The 20,228-nt window shown below is 36.8% G+C and overlaps 1 protein-coding gene and 1 long non-coding RNA gene across 2 annotated transcripts; one reads left to right on the top strand and one right to left on the bottom strand.

Annotated features, from left to right (window-relative positions):
• Positions 1-7,575: 7,575 nt before the first annotated feature.
• On the bottom strand, positions 7,576-8,707 carry LOC105228770 (mediator of RNA polymerase II transcription subunit 7). Its single transcript, XM_011208733.4, has 2 exons — positions 8,234-8,707; positions 7,576-8,178 (listed from the first exon to the last, which is right to left on the bottom strand). Exons 1-2 carry the CDS (start codon positions 8,555-8,557, stop codon positions 7,855-7,857), a joined length of 648 nt encoding a protein of 215 aa, XP_011207035.1. The 5' UTR covers positions 8,558-8,707; the 3' UTR covers positions 7,576-7,854.
• A 161-nt stretch (positions 8,708-8,868) lies between these two features.
• LOC115066516 (uncharacterized) lies at positions 8,869-10,479 on the top strand. The gene is made up of 3 exons (XR_003846064.2): positions 8,869-9,314; positions 9,421-9,508; positions 9,587-10,479. It is a non-coding gene; the product is annotated as an uncharacterized LOC115066516 (long non-coding RNA).
• The last annotated feature ends 9,749 nt before the right edge of the window (positions 10,480-20,228 follow it).

Raw genomic sequence — 20,228 nt, 5'->3', positions numbered from 1 at the left:
TTGAGCGCAAGTGGTGAAAGGTAATTTCTTGCAGAAAGTCTTAGTTAATGTATTGGTGCAGTTTCCAATTGGCAGGATCTTATCACCGCAATCTGCAACGTTGTTGCCTTTAGCGAAATGTAGTATTGTGCCGTTGTGTTCGACAGGAAAAAGAGTTATCTTTTTACAAACTAAGCTAGGTTCAGGATATTTAATTATGAAATGTAGGAAATTATGATCTAGTATTACATTGACATATGCTAGTTCCATTAAATCTATTATTGTCATACCTGTAGAGTGCTCATTTAACATGTTTTCTATATCTTTAGAATCGAGAATAAGAGGGTTAATAACGCGAATCTTTGCGAGTGTAATTGACAATAATAGTGTTTCAAGTTCTGAGATTAAGGTTCTATCCCTTGCGAGTAATGTTTCATAGAGGTGACCAGTGTCGATTTCTTTATCTTTTGCATAATTAACGATAGTATTTACGGTTTCTGTTAATTTGTTAATTCGTTCCTGTATCCGAGTATTTATTATTGCTTGTCTATCTATTGACTCAATTAGCTTTTGTTGATTGAATTTTAGTTTTTCAAAATCATCAAAATCGGCAGTTCCAGCAACCACTTTCAAAGCAGTTCCTAGAATATTAATACTCCTTGCTTGCCTATGGTGAATGTTAACTGTTTCTAAAAGTCTTTCTATATGACCTATATCAGATTCTAAAATTTTTTTCATATGCGACTGTGGAAAGTGTTTCATCAGTAATCTTGTTTCGCCAGCTATTTCTGAATACATGGTTAAATTAGATGAGTGTCTGAGATATTTAAAATGCAGCCAGATAACTACATTTCCATCGATTAGTGGGATGTAGTCCGAGTGTGTATAATCGGATAGTTTTGCAGTTGCTACAGTCACGAAAAACAGCACGGTCGATAGCCTAAATAGAAAAATATAGTTTAGAATAGAAAGTGGGATTTAGACTTATCTTAAATTGTCCTTATGGACCTCTCTCCCTTTAATTAGAACCACTGTTCCCAAGTCGGCTTCTATTGTAGCTTCTTCATACAGAGGCGTAAGTTTGTTGCCTAGCCTCTTATTTATTTTCATAAGTACTTTATCCCCTACCTGAAAAGTTCTGTTACGTCTTGTCTCATTATGTGTCCGTAGTTGTATTTCTTGACTCTTTTTTATTTTTTCTCTTATATCTGCTTCGAGATCTGGTGGGTGGGAGTGTATTACGTCGATTGGTCTCTTATTTATTATAGAGTGTACAGACTTATTGTATTCAATTGTTGCTTGAAGTATTAATTCAACTGTGTCATTAATGTGTTTTTCAAGTTTCAAGCACCTAGCAATTTCCGCGAGGGTACTATGAAATCTCCCTACCTGTCCATTTGATGTACTATGGAGTGGTGGAGAGTTTATAATTTGAACGTTAAAACTATTTTCCAGAAGTGGTTTTATTGTCCCTGAATTTAAAGATGGCTCATTATCGCAAAATATAATTCTGGTATGCGCATAGAAATTCATAAGTTGTAAAATTGATGGTTCTATATCAATTATGTATAGTTCTCGACGCTATAGGTTGTACTATGGCGAATTTTGAAAATTTATCGATACAAGTTAAGAAATATTTTTTATCTGTAGAAAATATGTCAATATGGAGTATTTCGCCTACATGAGAAAGAATAGGTGTTTCGCCGATAATATGTTTTTTCGGGTGTCGGACATATTTTGCTCTATTACAAATTTTGCAATTTGCAACTATTTCATTTATCATATGGGTCATCTTTGGGAAATAATAGTCTTGAAGTATTTGTTTGCTATTTTCTTGGGCTGCCCTGTGGGCCCTATTGTGTTCGGCGACTATTATCTCTTTTTGCTCATTCTTGTCAATAACGTCTATGACCAATTTTTTTGAGTGCCAAAATTTTGTTGTCGGGAAAATCTCTACGAGTTTACTTTGAATATGTGCTAAGATTGGTAATTCACACACGATTGCGTTAACCACATTCTTATTGACTGCGTCTTTTACTTTTTCTAGCAGACCCTTCCTGTCTGAAAAATTTATGATATGCCTTGTTTTTTGGCCAAACATAATTATAGTTTGTGTTGAGGAGACTGAGGTTTCTTCAATGATTATTTGATTCCGGAAGCAATTTACTGGTTTGTCAGTGGAGTCAATGACATATGTCAACGACAATTCGCTATGTACAGTGGCCATATCAGATGGTACATCTTCTTCTAAAGCATGTAAATTTTGCCTTGATAAAGCATCAGCAACAAAATTTTCTTTTCCTGGCTTATAATAGATTTGTGCATTATGTTCATCAATAAAGGCTTTCCATCTTTTTACTTTCGCGTTTGGATTTTTATCCGAAACTGTGAACGTAAGCGGCTGATGGTCGGTATAAATGTTTAGTTTTTTTACGCCATACAGATAGTTTCTTAAGGTTTTTAATGCCCACACTATAGCAAGTAGCTCACGTTCATTTGTTGCGAAATTTTGTTCGTTATCCCTAAGGGTTCTAGAAATCATAGTAATTGGTTTCCCAGCTTGGGATAAAACTGCTCCTAAGCCAAGAGATGAGGCTTCTGTTGTTAAGTCAAATGGTTTTTGGTAGTCAGGATAGAGCAGCATGACGTCTTCCGAAATTAGAATATTTTTTAGTTTGTCAAAAGCTAGTCGTTGTTTTTCATTGAGGCTTACTGGTATCTTTTTTGATTGACTGGCACTCACTTTACTGTTATCACCCTTCAGAATTTCTGTTAATGGTTTGGCTATAGATGCAAAGTCTTTGATAAAGCATCTATAATAGCTTGCCATACCCAAAAATGATCGAACTTGAAACAATGTGGTTGGTTGTTCAAATCGGTTAATAGCTTCTATTTTACTTGGGTTTGTTGTAATGCCTCCTCGTGAGACTACGAACCCAAGATACTCGACTTTTTCTTTGAAAAAATGCGACTTTTCTCGTGAAACCCTCATATTGGCTGTATAGAGTTTATCTAATACCCATGCTATATGTCTTACATGGTCTTCCATGTTCTCTGAAAAAATTATAACATCATCTACATAAACGTAGCATGATTTTCCTATTCGCTCCCTAAGTACATCGTCTATAGTTCAAACCAAAAGGAAGTCTGCAAAATTCGTATTTCCCATTTGCTACAGAAAAAGCGGTTTTTTCTCTGTCCTTTTCAGAAAGTAATATCTGGTGAAATCCAGATTTTAAGTCTAGCGTGGTAAAATATTTGGCTTTTCCGAGATTCGTCAGAATTGCACTTATATTTGGTATGGGATATTTATCGTCAATTGTTTTGGAATTTAGCTTCCTAAAGTCTATAACTAGTCGTTTTTTTGTTTCCTTGTTCGTCTAATCCTTTTTTATCTACTACCCATACTGGGTTATTGTAGGGTGATGCTTTAGATGGCCTAATTATATTATTTCTCAACAAGTTACTAACTTCGGTATTTACAAAGTCAGAAACTCCCATTGGGTAAGGGTACAATCTAGAGTATACTACTTCTTCGTCTTCTGTTCGGATGGTGGCAACAATATTGGTATTGTAAGGCAGTGCCTCATTAGGGTCAGCAAATACTCCTTGTCTTTTTGTTATCATTTCTCTGAATTTTGGCTGAATTTGTTTGGGAACTTCTATGCTTTCGACCTCTGTAAAATTAACGTCAGAAGATTTTAAAAACTGAATTATTTCTGAACCGGATGCTGTTTTTAATACTTTATGTTTGAAATCCAATGTAGCACCTACTTCATTAAGCAGGTCTAATCCTATTATTCCGTCGAATGTTGACAGATTTGGGAGTATAAAGAATGTAGTTATGGTGTTGAAAATATGCATAGGACATTTTTTTTTAACGGAATTGAAGCCATGAAGTGACTTAACTAAGAAAGATTCGTTTACTGCAGTGACGTTATTTAGTTCAGTTAAAGGTTTAATATAATTTTTTGAAGCTCCTGTGTCAATAAGAATCTTTATGGTTCTACCTGCTATCGTTCGCTCTACAAACGGTAACAGGGAGCAATTTCTAAAAAATTTACTTCATCATATTGATTAGTTTTATCTGTAATATCATTTGCCTCTAATTCGGCTGTAATTTGATATTCAGATTCGTCTTGAGCAAGTGTGGTTTTATTTTGTAAAAGATGATTTATCCTTTGTTGCTTTGGTCCCGTATACCGTGCAGTGCCATTATATGATCTTTTAATGATCTGATTAGGGGGTGGTACATAATGAGAGAAACTTCTATTTGGTTGTTGGATAGATCGCCTAAATCGAGATGAATTGTCAATATCCATCGGTTGGGGTGTATCCTGTTTTGAAAATGGTCTTCTATTTTGTGTTTTTTGTCTGCCAAAAAATGGATTTTTAGCCAGTTGTACGTTTTCATTGTTTGGATCTAAGCTTTTTTGATGCTGATATTCATTTCTATGAGCTCTTTCTTCTAAGCTTTTAGCAAAATTGTTTGCGAATTGGAAACGTTCATGATTAGACTCAACTTCTTGAGCTAAGGCTAATGCTGATGGCAGGTCATTTGGACGTGCTGCAACAAGAATGTCACTTAAGGGTTTTTTCGTGCCTTAAATTAAATACTCTCAGTGCATCTGTTCTGTATTTGTCGTTAAGGGAGGAAGCTAAGGGGCTGTCGTGTGTCATTATAGTTTTATTAATGAGGAGCGTTAACTTACGCTCGATTTCCTCATAGTACTGCATTATTGACAAGTTTCCTTGACGTAGAGTCGATAACTCTTGTTCAATAAGGTAAATAGGTCGTTTGTCAGCGTAGGTAAAGTCTAGCCTGTTGATAATAGCTTTAAAATTCAGTGGTGTATCGTATGAGGACACCACCATATCAGCGGAGCCCCTTATTTTATTTCTAATAATGCCTATTGCCTGGTAGTGTTTAGAACTTCCTACATAACTCTCAAACAGTTTATAAGCTGCATGAGCAGCCTTACGCCATGAGACATATGTCTCGTGTTTCCCTTCGAAATCATGTAGTGATTTTACCATATCTAATGATTCATCGCAACATATTCCTGGTACTATTTCAGCATCTCTAAATACTTCTACTTCAGGTACCGTTAATGATGCAAATTTATTTTCTAAAGTTTTTACCCTTTGTTCAAAAATTTGAGCTTGATTTGAAAGTGCAGAGTTAACCGCAAACTCAATAAGCGTTTTTATTTCTGATTCTCTAAGCGACATTTTAAATGGTCTGATTACTCTACTTCACTATCACTCGTAAAAATATTACAATATTTAATGAAAATTAATTAACCTTTCGCACAGATTCTATTTGTTTCTTTGTTTAATAAGCACTCTACTTACATGCTTCTTTATTTATTTATAATGGTTATATTCCAATCCGTTTGTTTTTGTTGGGTTCCAGTCCTTTTGTTGGGTTCCTAAGTTTTGTTGCTTTGTGACATATTTTTCATATATCGAGCATTCCACGCTATTTTCACAATAATGCAGGAATTTTTCCTTCATTATTATTGTTAGTTTATACAAAGAATTATTTTTCACTTTTTAGTTTGATATGCTTTAAAAGCGTGTTTTTTAGTTTTTTTAAACTATATTTATTTATAACATTTTCCATTATGGCCAGATTGAACAAAATAATAATTTGTGGGCATTTAAATTGAAACACCCAACATTTAGTACGAATAAAAATTACTATATAGTGGTTATTTATTATATGGAGAAACTATTTAATTCTTTTTAAAGTATATTAGAACAACTGACTTTTGACCTTTCAATACCCAATAAAAATATTTAAGCTTGTTAGCTCACAATCATTAAATGTTTTTAATCACTTTCCATTGAAAATAATAAAACTTTTCATCAAATTCCTTTAAATTTCACAACTTTGTTTAATTTTCATTGTTTTACATTTTTTATAAGTGGTCTTGAACGATGCATCAAATCCTCCGTTTACATACTTTTTTGGTAAGATTTCAATCTGGCCATCGCTCGTTTCCAATCTTCTGTGCTCTCCTCTATACTGTCTTCGGCAAATTTAAATATATTTTTAAATTGGCGAAAGCGACAACTGAGAGCCTGCTGTCATGTAGTCGTGGAGCTGTCTTAACTGTGTCCATAAGAACCTGTGTATTTTGATATTTGAAAGAGGTCGAGAGGAGAGAATTTTGCCCACATACATATGTAAACGATAACACAGTAAATAAGTAATAGTAACTATGAAACGATTTAAACATTAATTTTTTCCAGAATGAATCAATGAAAAGACTAACAAACACCAGGTTCATTTCTTCCAATTAGTCAGTTAGAAGTTGGCTTCATAAAAACTTAGCCTATCATACAGTTTTCAACACAACTGCATTTCGGTTAAAGTATTATCAAACTTCTACTTTTGACGAATTTCAACGCTGGGCTGTGCGTTGACTAGAATATCAAAAAATTACATCTGCTACCATGCCGTTGTAGTTGAACATTACTGCGTTCAGGAAAAAATTTACAGAAAATGGTAAACGGTCGGTGAAAATTTGTTGAGAAAAAGTGTAATATTGGACGGGACAAGCTACAATTTGAAAACCTACCTATTACTTTTTAAACTCATCATTTCGAATCTCTATCAGACCTCCTAGATGACCTCGATAACAACTAGACAACAATTAGATTACCGTTACAACAACAATTGGGAAACAGTAAAGTGCATTTTTATTTCAAGGAAACGGAGAGTTTGTGGCAATGTACCCTCATATCATTTAGTAAAGAAAAAATAACCACTTAAACGGATATAACTTATGAATTTGCAAAAATAATTATTATTCAGAAGCCATTTAACTGTCAATAAAACTTTGGCTAACAGTAGCTATACACGACACACATGTGCGTTCGATCTGTATGAAAACGTTTCGCCATACACGACAACAAATCCATTTTGCGTTCGTTCTTCAAACAGTGAATATGTGCAACAAGCAAGCGGAAAATTTTTCGTCCGCGATCTTTCCTATTCGGCGACACGAGAGAAATGAGATTTTGTGTACACACAGCGCCATACACGACATACATGTGTGCACACCGATCGTAAAAAAACAAACATTTTCGCATACAGAGTAAATGGCAATCGAACACATACCGATCGAACGCACACGTATGTCGTGTATGGCCACTTTAACTTGGTGTTGAAAAGTTTCAATCGACAATCTTGAACGCTTTTTCATATATCACATCAGTTTCTACTTCCAATATTTTTGTTATACTATAAATCAAAATTTCGTAATATTGGTCAAAACTAATATCATTTACATATTAATAAATATACACCTTTTCGTGAGCAATAACGGAATTAAATTGTTTTGATTTTTCCTTTATAATTTTTCAGCTATTTACTTATCTTTCAATTCTTCAGTTCCTATGCTGGCAAGCTGAAAAGACTGAAAAGAGAGTTTGTTATATCAAACAAGGAAAAACATTAATGTAGGATGCATCTAAACTATAATACCCTTCACCTTCACATGTTCAGATTTTCTTAAAAGATGTTGATTTTGATCAGTTCGTATGATGGTAGTATAATATTAAGTCGGACATGTATCAATGGCAGCATTTGTTATAATAGCAAGTCATCAATTTATTTCAGCTTTATAGGCAAAGTCATGTGTACTTTTTAATTGCATTTAACCAATTATAGATACAAAACTAAAGAAAGAACTAAAAATTTAATTCATTGAAATGGGCACACAAATTATACTGCAGATCTGAAGTAGCACTTGGAGGAGTTTGGTCACGTTCATCTTAAAATCTAATTTCATTTCCATTACGTGTGCGAATTAAATATTACATATTAAAATATTATAAAACTATTTCTATAAAATATTATAATGGCTAATCCATCGCGTCAACAATTTTACACATAATACGATCCAATTGATCACTACGATTATTGGCATTACTATCTTGTGTATCTATTTCCATTTTAACCTTGTCGGTGTTATCAAATTCGTCGTCACGTATTTCGGGTAATACAGCAAATGCTGTGTTAACTATATCTCTTACTCGTTCCAAATGCTTTTTAAACCTTGTTGTAGTCTCTACACGCTGTCGCTTCTGCATCTCCATCATTACTCGCAAGGTTTCACGTGCTTGATGAGGTCGAAATTCATTCAGCAAATGGTGCATGTGAACAAACAGGAGGCTCAAGTCATCGATCTGTTGTATAAAGAAGAAATTAGAACTGTTTCCACCACTAATACAGTACTCTTGCCTTTTCGGTTCTTCGTGGGCTATCGGGGTATTGAATCAAAAGATCAATAAGATCCAAAAAATTTACAAATAATGAATGATTGAGTTTTTTTAATTCCTTCCGACGGTCGAAATGTATAGGTATGAGACGTTTTATATTTTGAGATTCCAACGATCGAATCATTTCTTCATTATTATACTGTATTCCAAACATGCTATAAGTATCCTGCATTGGAGGTGGAGGTCGGGGCGTACGATTTCTCCTTATGTTCTCCTCAGAAAAAAGATTGATGTACTGCGTCGGTGGCAATGGTAAACTCATAACCTGTGACTCTTGATTGGCCATTTTTAATACTTCTCTTTTGACTTTTTTTTTTTATTTTTTTATTTATATTTATTAACCACGAAACGACACTTAATATTTACTATGTTTGACTAATTTACTATGTTTGGAAAAAATATCAGGGATAAATAAATATCGAACTGAAGTTGTCAAAAAATTGACATCTCACAACTTTGTATGACTGGGTTTACACACGGAAGCTTGTTTTGCTGATGTGAAGAAATTTGTTGAGGAATTGCCCATTGCGTTTATATGGGCGATAATAAATCACTAATAACCCTGACAGACGAGCAAAATTGATACGCACTAAGCAACGCTAATGCGCATTAAAATTTTATGCCAACAGACGGCAGACTTATGCATTTAGCCAGCTGATTGTGAAATTTGTTCATTTGTTTAAAACAAAAAAATGGAATAAAAATGAATAAAAGAAATTATTAATACAAATTTTGGTATTTTTGGAAAATCAATATAAATTTAACGAATATTATTAATTGCATTCAATGATAATAGAGTGAAATTAATAGCAATCATTGATTGTAATGCGGAAAAATTGTGCGAAAATTGTCTTGCTCTGGCAATACCCTTCCACGTTACACGTATTGCACGAATTTTAGAATTTTCCTATATTATATTTGCAATGGCTGTAAAATATGTCAGATCATGTTTACTCGTAAAAATTAATTGCAACCATGTACCGGCTTGAATAACAGACGCTGGGAAATCCGTAATAGTTTGGTTAAATTTGGCGTTTCAATAAGTAAATTCTCACTTGATAAATATGTTAATTACGAATTATTATTTTAAGTATACCTATATATAGAAATCAGGGCGATTTTTTTTAACTGAAACTTTCGTTTTTGCAGATTACCAAGCCGAGAAAAAATTACTGAAGTAAGTTTACAAAAACTACTGGACATTGCTGGCCGTGATATCAAAGGATATCTGTTTAAGGTTAGTGGCACTTAGAAACTACATTAGTATAATAATAAAGTTAGACAAAATAAGCTTAATAAAATTACTTTTTTACAGATGCAGCTGCTTGTTGGTTATACGTTTAATCAAACCGCTGCCTTTGAAACTGCATGGTGAAAGAGAAAATTTGCTATATCATCTATAACATCGAGATTGGAACAGTCACCAATAGCTTTCAACTAACAAGTTTTACTAATATGATACTTTTTCTTCTACAGTTAACCGATTGCTGTGGGATAAAGGTCTTGAGGCGTTATTCGAACCACATTTAATAAACGTTTAAAGACAAGGCATCGCTGTATTAGTGTTTAACACCATACCCTGCCAACCACGGCTACCCACCTGTTACAAATATTGCAATACACTACACATTTTTTCTCTATACACTAACACCAACGCACATTTTCGGGTTATTTTTTATTTACCTAAATGCGATGAAAAAAAGTTTGTTTCATTTCTTGATTTATTTGAATGAGTGCGAAGAAGAAAACATAATTGTCAATAGTGACAATAGAAAATCCCAAAAAGGGTAATAAAAAAAACGATTGAAAGACGAATGTCGTTCGTGATCATACCATCGTGAATTTTATGTGATTTTTTAACAATATTTTGAAAATAATTATTTTATTTATTTTTATAGCATTGGAAATCAGAACTGAATTGCAAGTAGCAGTAATGTGGGAAAACAAATGTTTTTTTTATATTATAAATGATCAAATAATATTTATATTTTCTTTCAGATGTTATTATTATTTTTATTTAATTATTCTTTCTTTTCAGATTTTATCACTATTTTTATTTAATTAATCTTTGCTCGCAGAGTAAATTCTATTTGTATTTAATATATTTTATTTTTTCAGATAATATTAATCTTTTCTTTCAGATATTATTATCATTTTATACTTTTAATCTCTCTTTTTCTTTTAGATATTACAAATTCAATGCAATTATTATTTATTTTCAGGTATTTGTCTTTTACAATCTTTTTCTACTTTTTTATTTTCAGCTATTAATAATCCTTTCTTTAATTAATCTTTTTTCAGATGAAATAATTATTGTAAATTAAATATATTGTATAAATGTAAATATCTATTAAAAGTAATAAAATTAGTAATTAAAAAATTAAAAAGTTTTCTTTGAAATTTTAATAAATTTTTAAAGTAGGAATCAAAAAATGCAACCCTGCATCAGCCGTCGATTGGGGATATTAGAGCAGGACAAATATACTTTTTTATATGACACTGCTGAATGAGAGCAACAGAGATGTATGACCACATGTATACGTACGTGTGAGGGGAAGAGACAGTAGAATATTCGCTCGGCCTAAGACAAGCTCTATATGTTTATCCCCACGTTTACCACCATGTTACCCACTGATTATCATGTTTTTTACCCGCTCATGGTTGGCAGGGTACAAACAGATAATATCGATATATGACAGGAATTGTACAAACATATCGTGCGCATGAGGATAAATTATCGGTAAGTTAGTGCAAATGAAAAATGTAACAAAGTAAAAATTTATCTTGAAGATCCGCTATAACGAAAATAAATGGTTGTTGTTGTTTTAACGGAGTATCAATCTCCGTTAGGATGGTATGGGTTATACAGGTTGTCGTTGACGTCATCTAGCGATAGGTCCAGGAAATGTGCTGTTTCGACGGGGTCGGACCAAAGGGAAAGGGATGTTAGATGAGTGAGGTTAGCAGGGCATGCAAAGAGGTGGCCAGTGTCATGCGGAGACTCATTGCATGCACGACATACATTGTACATGTCTGGATCTATTCTGGATAAGTAGGAGTTTAACCTGCTACAGTATCCAGAACGAAGCTGCGCTAGGGTCACTAGCGTTTCTCGCGCCAACGCAACTCTTCGTCTGCGATGGGTGGTGATTTGACTCCAAGAACGTCATTCACTGGAAGGGAGTCAGTGAAGGTGTTGATAGCTCAACTGACTCTCAGTGCCTGTCGGAAGTTAGTTGCGTCCGAAGTCTGGTCGGCGTATTATCGATGTCGTCGACGTAGTTAAGGAAAAACATCTTCATGTTCCTAGGAGGCGGTTCCGCTCCAAGCAGGTGATTTCTACGGAAACATCCTAGCAGGAAAAGCTTGGAGAGGAGTTAATTATTATCCTTAACTTTGAACTTAAGCGTCTCACTATGTAAGTGTTCGATGGAATACATCACGACGCATCCTGTCGTGGTCCGTAGTGCAGTGTTCTGACAAGTCTGAAGTTTCCTCATCTGCGTACCACTGCATCCAGGTGACCATATTGGTGCGGCGTAAATGAGGACCGTTCGGCCGGTTGCCTTGTATCTTGTCAACAACGTTCCTTTGTCTTTTCCCCATGTGCTGCCGGCTAGCGACTTGAGGATTTTGTTGCGGCTCTGTACCTTGGCGATAATCGAGGTCGTATGGAAAGTGAAGGAGCATAGACTATCAAAAGTGGGAATTTTGACGAAATCGACTGCAATATTAAGCTCAAGTCTATAGTCCTCCTCCTAAATATAGTCCCTGCGGATTTGGTGGGCGAAAGTGTTAGGTTCCTTGAAGTGAAAGGTCGGAGGCGTAGTTGTTTACTTTTAAACACATGCCATCGATTCCATTACGAGGCTATGGAAACCCCCTCTGGTGGCTGTGGGAGTTCCGAGATGTAGAAGTTAAACAGTAGCGGTCCTCTTCAGCTCTGGAGGAAGTGTAGTTTTTTCGATGCCCTGCAGTAGCGTTGTGTGATTGAAAGTGTCAAAAGCTTTTGAAAAGTTCAATGCTACGAAGATCGTTCTTTCCCAGGGTGGTGGTGCTGTGCACGTTTCGGAATCCATGCTGGTGGTGGTAGTTGGCTAGGCTCGGGTGGTGAGTGAAGGTCGGGAGTAGCAAGGGCTCGAGTGTCTTCACTACTGGGAGAGGAGAGTTATCGGACGATAGGACTTCCCTTTGTTGGCGGGTTTCAAAGGCTTCTGTAGTGGGACCCCTCTTCCGACTTTCCACAAATCGAGTATTTGAAGATTTCGACAAGTTGAAGACCTTGGTAAAATAGCTTACTCTGTAGATGTTTTAGAATAAGCATGTTGATTCTATCAGGGCCAATGGATTTGGAAAATAAGATTTAAGGCCTGAACAAGTCTTACGATGGTTCCATCCATTGCATGTATTACACCTGACCGAGGTGGAGTTTGGATGGAGCCTTTTAGCGCAAACGCAGCAAAAAAATTCCTCCGGGCCCGGGCTGGACTCAATGCCAACACGAGTCAGGAGGATGCGGAGCAACCCTGCTGCAAGGCATTTCTCTAATGACGACAAACAAAGATTAACACTTACCGATCCAAACGGGGTTAGATAGCTGAAAAACAGACCTTGGCCGGAAAAAATCCGGGTCTATTCTAGTGCGTAGAACCGGTTGTAGTGGGAATTGGTCTTTATCGGCGGCGTAAATAAAATAACCTATTGAAGTAATGCATGTTACTGTTAACATGTTTATATATTAAAGGTAACAAAATGCTAACTAAAATAATAACAATAACAGAAATTTGGGTAACTTGTTATTGTTCACTATTGCATACGTTACGCTCTGAACACATAGAAAGCGACACGACAGTGAACTGTAAATGACGCCGTGAATACTACTACATGAACATTTGTAAGAAGGCAGCGACATAACAATGGCGCCATGTACACAATTTCGTTGTTGCCATACTAATACCTTTCACTTTAAAGAAATTTTAATATTTTGTTAAAAGTGATATTTTTTATGTAAAAAATAAGTAAATAGGTAAATATTTTTGTTTTAAATTATCAATTGTTTTTACAAATGATATAATAGAGCTATTTTATGCTTTTATTTGTAAAATAACGTCAGGTTTGTTAGAGCTTTGAATAATTTTATATTTTACATATTAGTGGCATCACTTCCCTCTGTGTCCATAAGAATGTGTGTATTTTGATATTTGACAGATGCCGCTTGCAATCTGTCGCGCTCTATGTGTTCAGCACATTAAACTATTTGTTATTTTAGTTCAGAGAGTGCGAAAAAAGTGACACATCGCCATTTGATGTTCAATGATTTTCTCGCTCTAACCAATGCAAATATGGCATGCTGTCTTGTTCTAACAGAATGACATACATATATTTGTTAGCAAATTTCTTTACAGTCTGCTAAAGGCCGAATTCGCAGTGATTAGTTAACCAATACCAAGGCTTAATCAACAATCCATAGTTAACTGTTAGTTAAACCCCCAATCTTTGTTGTTTAACTACTAGTCAAATAACAGCTGATGTTGCGAAAGTATCATTGACAATTTCTTTTATTGGTATAATTTCAATCTGGCCGTTCCAGTCGTTCCAATTGCAAAACGTCAAAACGTATCAAGCGTAGCAGACTTTTGAAATAAAATATAATGAACATGAAATAGGTTTTATAATATAATTATATACAAATAAAAAGAAAAATTTAAATTGAAAGACAAAAGCGCAGAAGAAGTCTCGAGTTCTTCCTTTTCCTTTGCTTCCCCCGGTAGTTACTGCATCGAACACTTTTAGAACTGAAAACATTTCATTCATTTGTCCATACATGCGATACGACCTAGCTAGCGCAGCCACTGTCTTTTTATTCCCTGAACTATGTCAATGTCGTCGTATATTCGATCTTTCCATCGAATGCGCCGTGGTAAACGTGCAAAAGACCATAAATCTTTGGCAGCACTTTTCTCTCGAAAATTCGCAACGTCGACTCATCAGATGTTGTTATCGCCCATGCCTCTGCACCATATAGCAGGACGGGAATAGTGAGTGACTTGTACAGTTTGGCTTTTGTTTGTCGAGAGAGGACTTTACTTCTCAATTGCCTACTTAGTCCGAAGTAGCACCTGTTAGCAAAATATATCCTGCGTCGGATTTCAAGGCTGACGTTGTTGTTGGTGTTGACGCTAAAAGTTCACGCAAGTGAGGAAAGTTCTCTGATCGCCATTCACTTGGGAGTGGCCAGAAATGATTATTTTACATATGGCTAAAGCAGCTCACGACTTCCGATCATTGACAAAGTATCCTCGGGGCAACCTAAGAACATCCGTTTGAGGGCGAACTAAAGTGAGAAGACGAAGCCAACCAATGAAAAGCTACCAACTGCCTCGGAGTGAACAGAGCTAGGTACCGAATATGTGGAGCCCAGTATCTGTAGTTCACTTCTGACCGAAAATGTGTATGTGTATAAAACATCGGTTGAATCGGATCAATACTACCTTGAACCCCAATATACCTAATATAAATATTTTCGAACTTCCGGGTGACTTTACACCGCATGTCTCGGCCAGTATGTGAGTTAGCTCAAAGCGAATCAGAGAACATGTTTTTCTCATAACGGTGTTTCTTTATGGCTAAAATAAAATAAAAAATGGGCGAAAACTTGACCTAGCCCCATATAACCAATGTCAGGTTTTTCGAACATCCTGCTGGTTTTACTCCATATGAGTTGTGATTGTACGTGAAGTACTTTATGATACTCAGGAAACATGTTTTTTGGTATGTGGTATTGGCAAAAATATATAAAATCGGGTCAGTACTACTTCAACTTCCATATACTATATATAAAAGTAGTATAATGATTTTCGTTTCTCTAACAATTGTTATGACAAATATGTCGGTCAGCGCATGCGTTATATATTGTATATATTGTTACGATTTTACTGCTTGCTAGTTCACTTTGTTAGGTTCGTATCTCTGGATTGACAAATAAAACCAAAACTGTTTAATTTAATTCAACAAAATCTCTTTATTTTACAACTCGTCTACACTATAGCAGCAGGGATAATGGGATGCCCAACTTATTGCAGTGTGAGAGCGCCTCAAAATAAGCGTTTTTTATAACATTTTCCATTATGGCCAGATCGAACAAAATAAGAATTTTTGGGCATTTTAAATTAAAATACCCAACATTATTTACGATTGCAAATTATTATATATTGGACTTTTAATATATGGCGAAACTACTTAATTCCTTTTTTATGATTTTATGGTATTTTAAAACAACTGACTTTCGATCTTTCAATACTTAATAAGGTGAATTAAGCCTGTTAGTTCTCAATTAATAAATGTTTTTAATCAATTGTAATAGAAAATTAATTCTATTATGCATCAAATTACAAAACGTTTCATGAAATATATTTAAATTTCGCATTTTCTTTGATTTTCAATGTTTTAAATTTTTATTAGCCATCTTGAACGGCGGCAACAAATCCCTCCGTTTTCATATTTTTTTGGTAAGATTTCAGTCTGGCCATCGCTAGTTTCCAATTGCTAAACGTCAAAACCTCCTCAATCCAGTCAACTGTCAAAGTTGAGGTGGTTTTGACGTTTAGCAATTGTTCTCTCACTTCCAGTGAGAAAGGAGTTGGACATCTCATTATCTCTGATAGCAGTTTACTCTTAACACTGATCGATTACGATGGCGCTGCCACGGCTTATATAGCCACGCACTTCTCGCTGATGCCGACGTGTCCTTCTAGAATATTGCGTCTGGAAATTACCAGAACATAATGCTATACGGCGCCAGACTCAGCAATTGTTTAAGTAGACAAGCAGACAGTGCGGCGCCAGATGTCTACAACAAGACAAATGCTATTCCATATACCTACAGCTATTGTTCATCATAAGGGATGCATATAGCAATACAAATACAACTTAATACTACTTTTGTAACACTGCCCTCCACTAAAGCCTAATCGTCCCGATTAGGCACAAATCCTCTTGAACCAAATGGGGCGAGCCTCTCCAAATGTACTACTTTCATTTTACATCGTGCTTTTCCATTTCTTTGTATGCGGTATACCACGTCATTAAGTCGTTTCATCACCATATAGGGTCCTTCCCAGGCTGTCTGCAGTTTTGGGGACAAGCCTTTCTTTCGAAGTGGATTGTACAACAGGACCAGATCACCTTCTTCAAAACCTTTTGAATTTGCCGCTTGATCGAACCGGTCCTTCATCTTATTGCTCATCAGATGCGTGTGCTGTCTTACCATTAGACGCAATTCATTCATTTCTTCCTTTAAGGCAGAACAATAATCTCCACCATTTCTTACAGCTGTAGGATTCGGTTGAATCTCTCCACCATTCCATCTGATTGTGGATGTAACGCTGTTGTCCGTGTCTTGTGGATGCCCAATAATGTACAGACTTCTTGGAAAATGGAAGATTCGAAATTCCTGCCTTGATCTGAGTGTAATTCGACGGGCACTCCGAACCTTGTTATCCAATTTTCTACAAACGCTTCGGCTACTGTCTTCGCTTCTTGGTTTGGTAAGGCATATACTTCTGGCCATTTACTGAAATAGTCCATGACAACCAGTAGATATTTGTTTTCGGCCGTACTGGTTGGGAACGGACCTGCAACATCCATTGAGACTCGTTCAAATGGTGATCCCACGTTGTACTGTTGTAGCCTACCGCGACTTTTGGCTTTAGGACCTTTAGCTGCCATGCACTCTACGCAATTACTTATCCATTCTGCTATGGAGTCTCGACAACCGATCCAGTAGAACCGTTGTTTAATCTTCTCTATAGTTTTTGTAATGCCAAGGTGCCCTCCACTAGGTCCATTGTGATATTATTTCAATACTTTCGGGATCATGGACTTCGGTACTATGATCAGCAGACGAGACTGTTTGCCATCTTCGCTATCCCAGGTACGATGAAGGTATCCATTAACGAGGTTTATGCTGTTCCATTGGGCCCAATATGCTTTTGCCGTTGGACTCTCGTTACTTATTTGTTCCTTTGGTGGTCGTACCCCATTTTCTTTGGCTATTATCAGCTTTGCAAGATCAGCGTCCTGCTGATTGATTCTGATGCGGTGAGGAGTCCAATCATCTTCAGGTTCTATATTCAGTAATCGCACGTCAATTATACCTTCTTTTCCCTCTGATTTGGAGCAATGTTTACATTCCAGTGGACAAGGGCGACGTGATAATGCATCCGCATTTTTGTGGTGAATCCCCTTTCGGTGTTCTGTTGGTTGTTTCCGTTTTGATGGGTTTACCTTTATATTGCTATTTCGGGCAAAGTGACCCGCTTTTCCACAGTTGAAACATCTGCCTGTTGTATTTACTCGCTGTGCAAGAATTGTCTTCAGAGTCTTCAATATTTCTTCCATCAGCGCTGGTTGTTCCATTTCAACTCTTTGTACTTTGTGTGCTGGTTTACTTAGTAGCGAAGCTGTTTCCTGTGTGAGGGCGTGCGAAACCGTTTCAGCAAACGTTCTTTTTGGCAATGCATATGTGGCGCGTTTGGTGTCCACATCACGAATTCCATTTATGAAACATTGAATTTTTACCCTCTCAATGTAATCCACAGGTGCATCTGCATTTGCCAAATGAGCCAGTCGTTCTATTTCAGTTGCAAACTCTTGCAATAACTCGTTCATCTTCTGACCCCTATTTTGCAGTTCAATCTGGTATATTTGTTTCCGGTGCTCACTACCATATCGTCTTTCTATCGCACTCATCAATGCCTCCTAGTTGTCCCGTTCACAGTCTGGAATAGTCTGAAGGGTTTCTGCCGCAGGTCCTTTCAGTGATACAAACAAGGACGCCACTTTGTCCGCTGCATTCCAGTTATTGGCCATTGCTGTCTTTTCAAACTGAAGTTTGAAAATTTGAAATGGAATACTTCCATCGAATGTGGGTGCCTTCAATCTTTGATTATTTGTTGATGGTGCAGGGCCTTGTAGTTGCAGTTCTCGTACACGATTACTTAATTTAAGAACTTCTGATTTTAAATTTTCTTCGTAATTTTTTAAAGTGCTTAATTCGTCTTCAAATTTTGAAAATTTCTCTTGCACTTGTTTTTGTAGTTGTGTAGTATTTTCCGTAATCTGTTGTGTAAGGTGAGACTCTAACTGTGATGTATTTTCAACTATTTGCGTCATTTGCTGTGCCAAACGATTTTCTGTTTGCACTACATTTTCTGTTATTTGTGATATATTTTCAGCTATTTGCTGTGCCAGACGATTTTCAGTTTGCACTACATTTTCTGCCATTTGCTTAATAGCCACTAACAGCATGTTCATGTCCACACTCGATGATGTTCGTTGTTCTTCTACTTTTTCTTCTACCTTTGTAGAAGTTTCTGGCCCATCAAATTCGAACTCGTCCACATTAATTCCATCCGCTTCCATTGCTTCACGTAATCGTGCCTGCAGATCCGCCTTTTGGCCGCTTATCGGCAAATTACGCTCCTCCAGTTCCTTTTTTAATTGCTGAATTCTCAATTCTCCGAATTTAACCATCTTGAATTTGGATTATTTGACAATCCCACTTCTGACACCAATTGTTACGATTTTACTGCTTGCTAGTTCACTTTGTTAGGTTCGTATCTCTGGATTGACAAATAAAACCAAAACTGTTTAATTTAATTCAACAACTCTTTATTTCACAATTCGTCTACACTATAGCAGTTTACTCTTAGCACTGATTGATTACGTTGGCGCTGCCACGGCTTATATAGCCACGCACTTCTCGCTGATGCCGACGTGTCCTTCTAGAATATTGCGTCTGGAAATTACCAGAACATAATGCTATACGGCGCCAGACGCAAGCAGACAGCCGCGGCGCCAGACTCAGCAATTGTTTAAGTAGACAAGCAGACAGTGCGGCGCCAGATGTCTATTGTTTCGACAAGCAGACAGCCGTGGCTCCAGATGTCTACAACAAGACAAATGCTATTCCATATATAGCAATACAAATACAACTTAATACCACTTTTGTAACAATATGTATATAGAGGAGTCATGTATAGAAGTTCACGCAAGTGAGGAAAGTCCGGTCCCAGCTGGTTGATATCCTCGTGAAAATAAAAGCTAACATCACCGCCGATCAAGAAATGCGATGGACGGGACAAGGATTCAGCCGAGTAAGAGTGGGAGAGAGACTCCGTCGCCAAGTACTATCATTCACATCGGTGGGTGAACGTCTAGCCGCAATCCGCATCAAAGCGAGGTTCTTCAACATACCTTTTATTTGCGCCCACTCCCCGACGGAAGAGAAGGAAGATGTGACCAAAGATGCCTTCTATGAGCGCTTGGAGAATACCTATGAGAGCTGTCCGGCCACGATATCAAAATCGTGCTTGGCGACTTTAACGCCAGGGTGGGCAGGGAAGGTATCTTTGGCGCAACAGTCGGTAAATTCAGCCTCCACGAGGAAACATCCGCAAATGGGGCCCAAATATGGTTATCTGTAGTACTAGATTCCAGCATAGTAAATTCACCAAGCTATCTGGCTGTCTCCGGATCGAAGAAGGTTCGACGTCGAGAAGCTGCAATCACAACAAACAGCCGAACGATTTTCTACTCGACTTGCTCTCCTGCTCTCTCAGAGTACTCATCAACTACTCGATATAAGGGAACTGTGGGACAGCATTTCATGCTCCTTACGTACAGCTGCGACCGAAACCATTTTTTCGGAAAATGCAAAAGAACAGCTGGTACATTGACGTGTCACAGCGGAGAGAAAACAGACTGCCTACCTCGCAACGTTACGATTGACCACAACACGTGCGGGATGGGATAGATACCGAGAGTTGAAGAGGGAAGCAAGACCAATTGCAGACGAAAAAAGAGAGAGGGCGAAATGCGTGAGTATTAAGAGCTTGACAAGCTGGCCGACGATAATGCTCGAAAATTCTACGAAAAAATGGGGTGACTAACAGAAG

This window comes from Bactrocera dorsalis, chromosome 2 (genome assembly GCF_023373825.1).
Source record: "Bactrocera dorsalis isolate Fly_Bdor chromosome 2, ASM2337382v1, whole genome shotgun sequence".
In the NCBI taxonomy this organism is placed as follows: domain Eukaryota; kingdom Metazoa; phylum Arthropoda; class Insecta; order Diptera; family Tephritidae; genus Bactrocera; species Bactrocera dorsalis.
The sequence above is the reverse complement of the archived record's forward strand: the minus strand, read 5'-3'. Positions and strand labels throughout refer to the sequence as shown.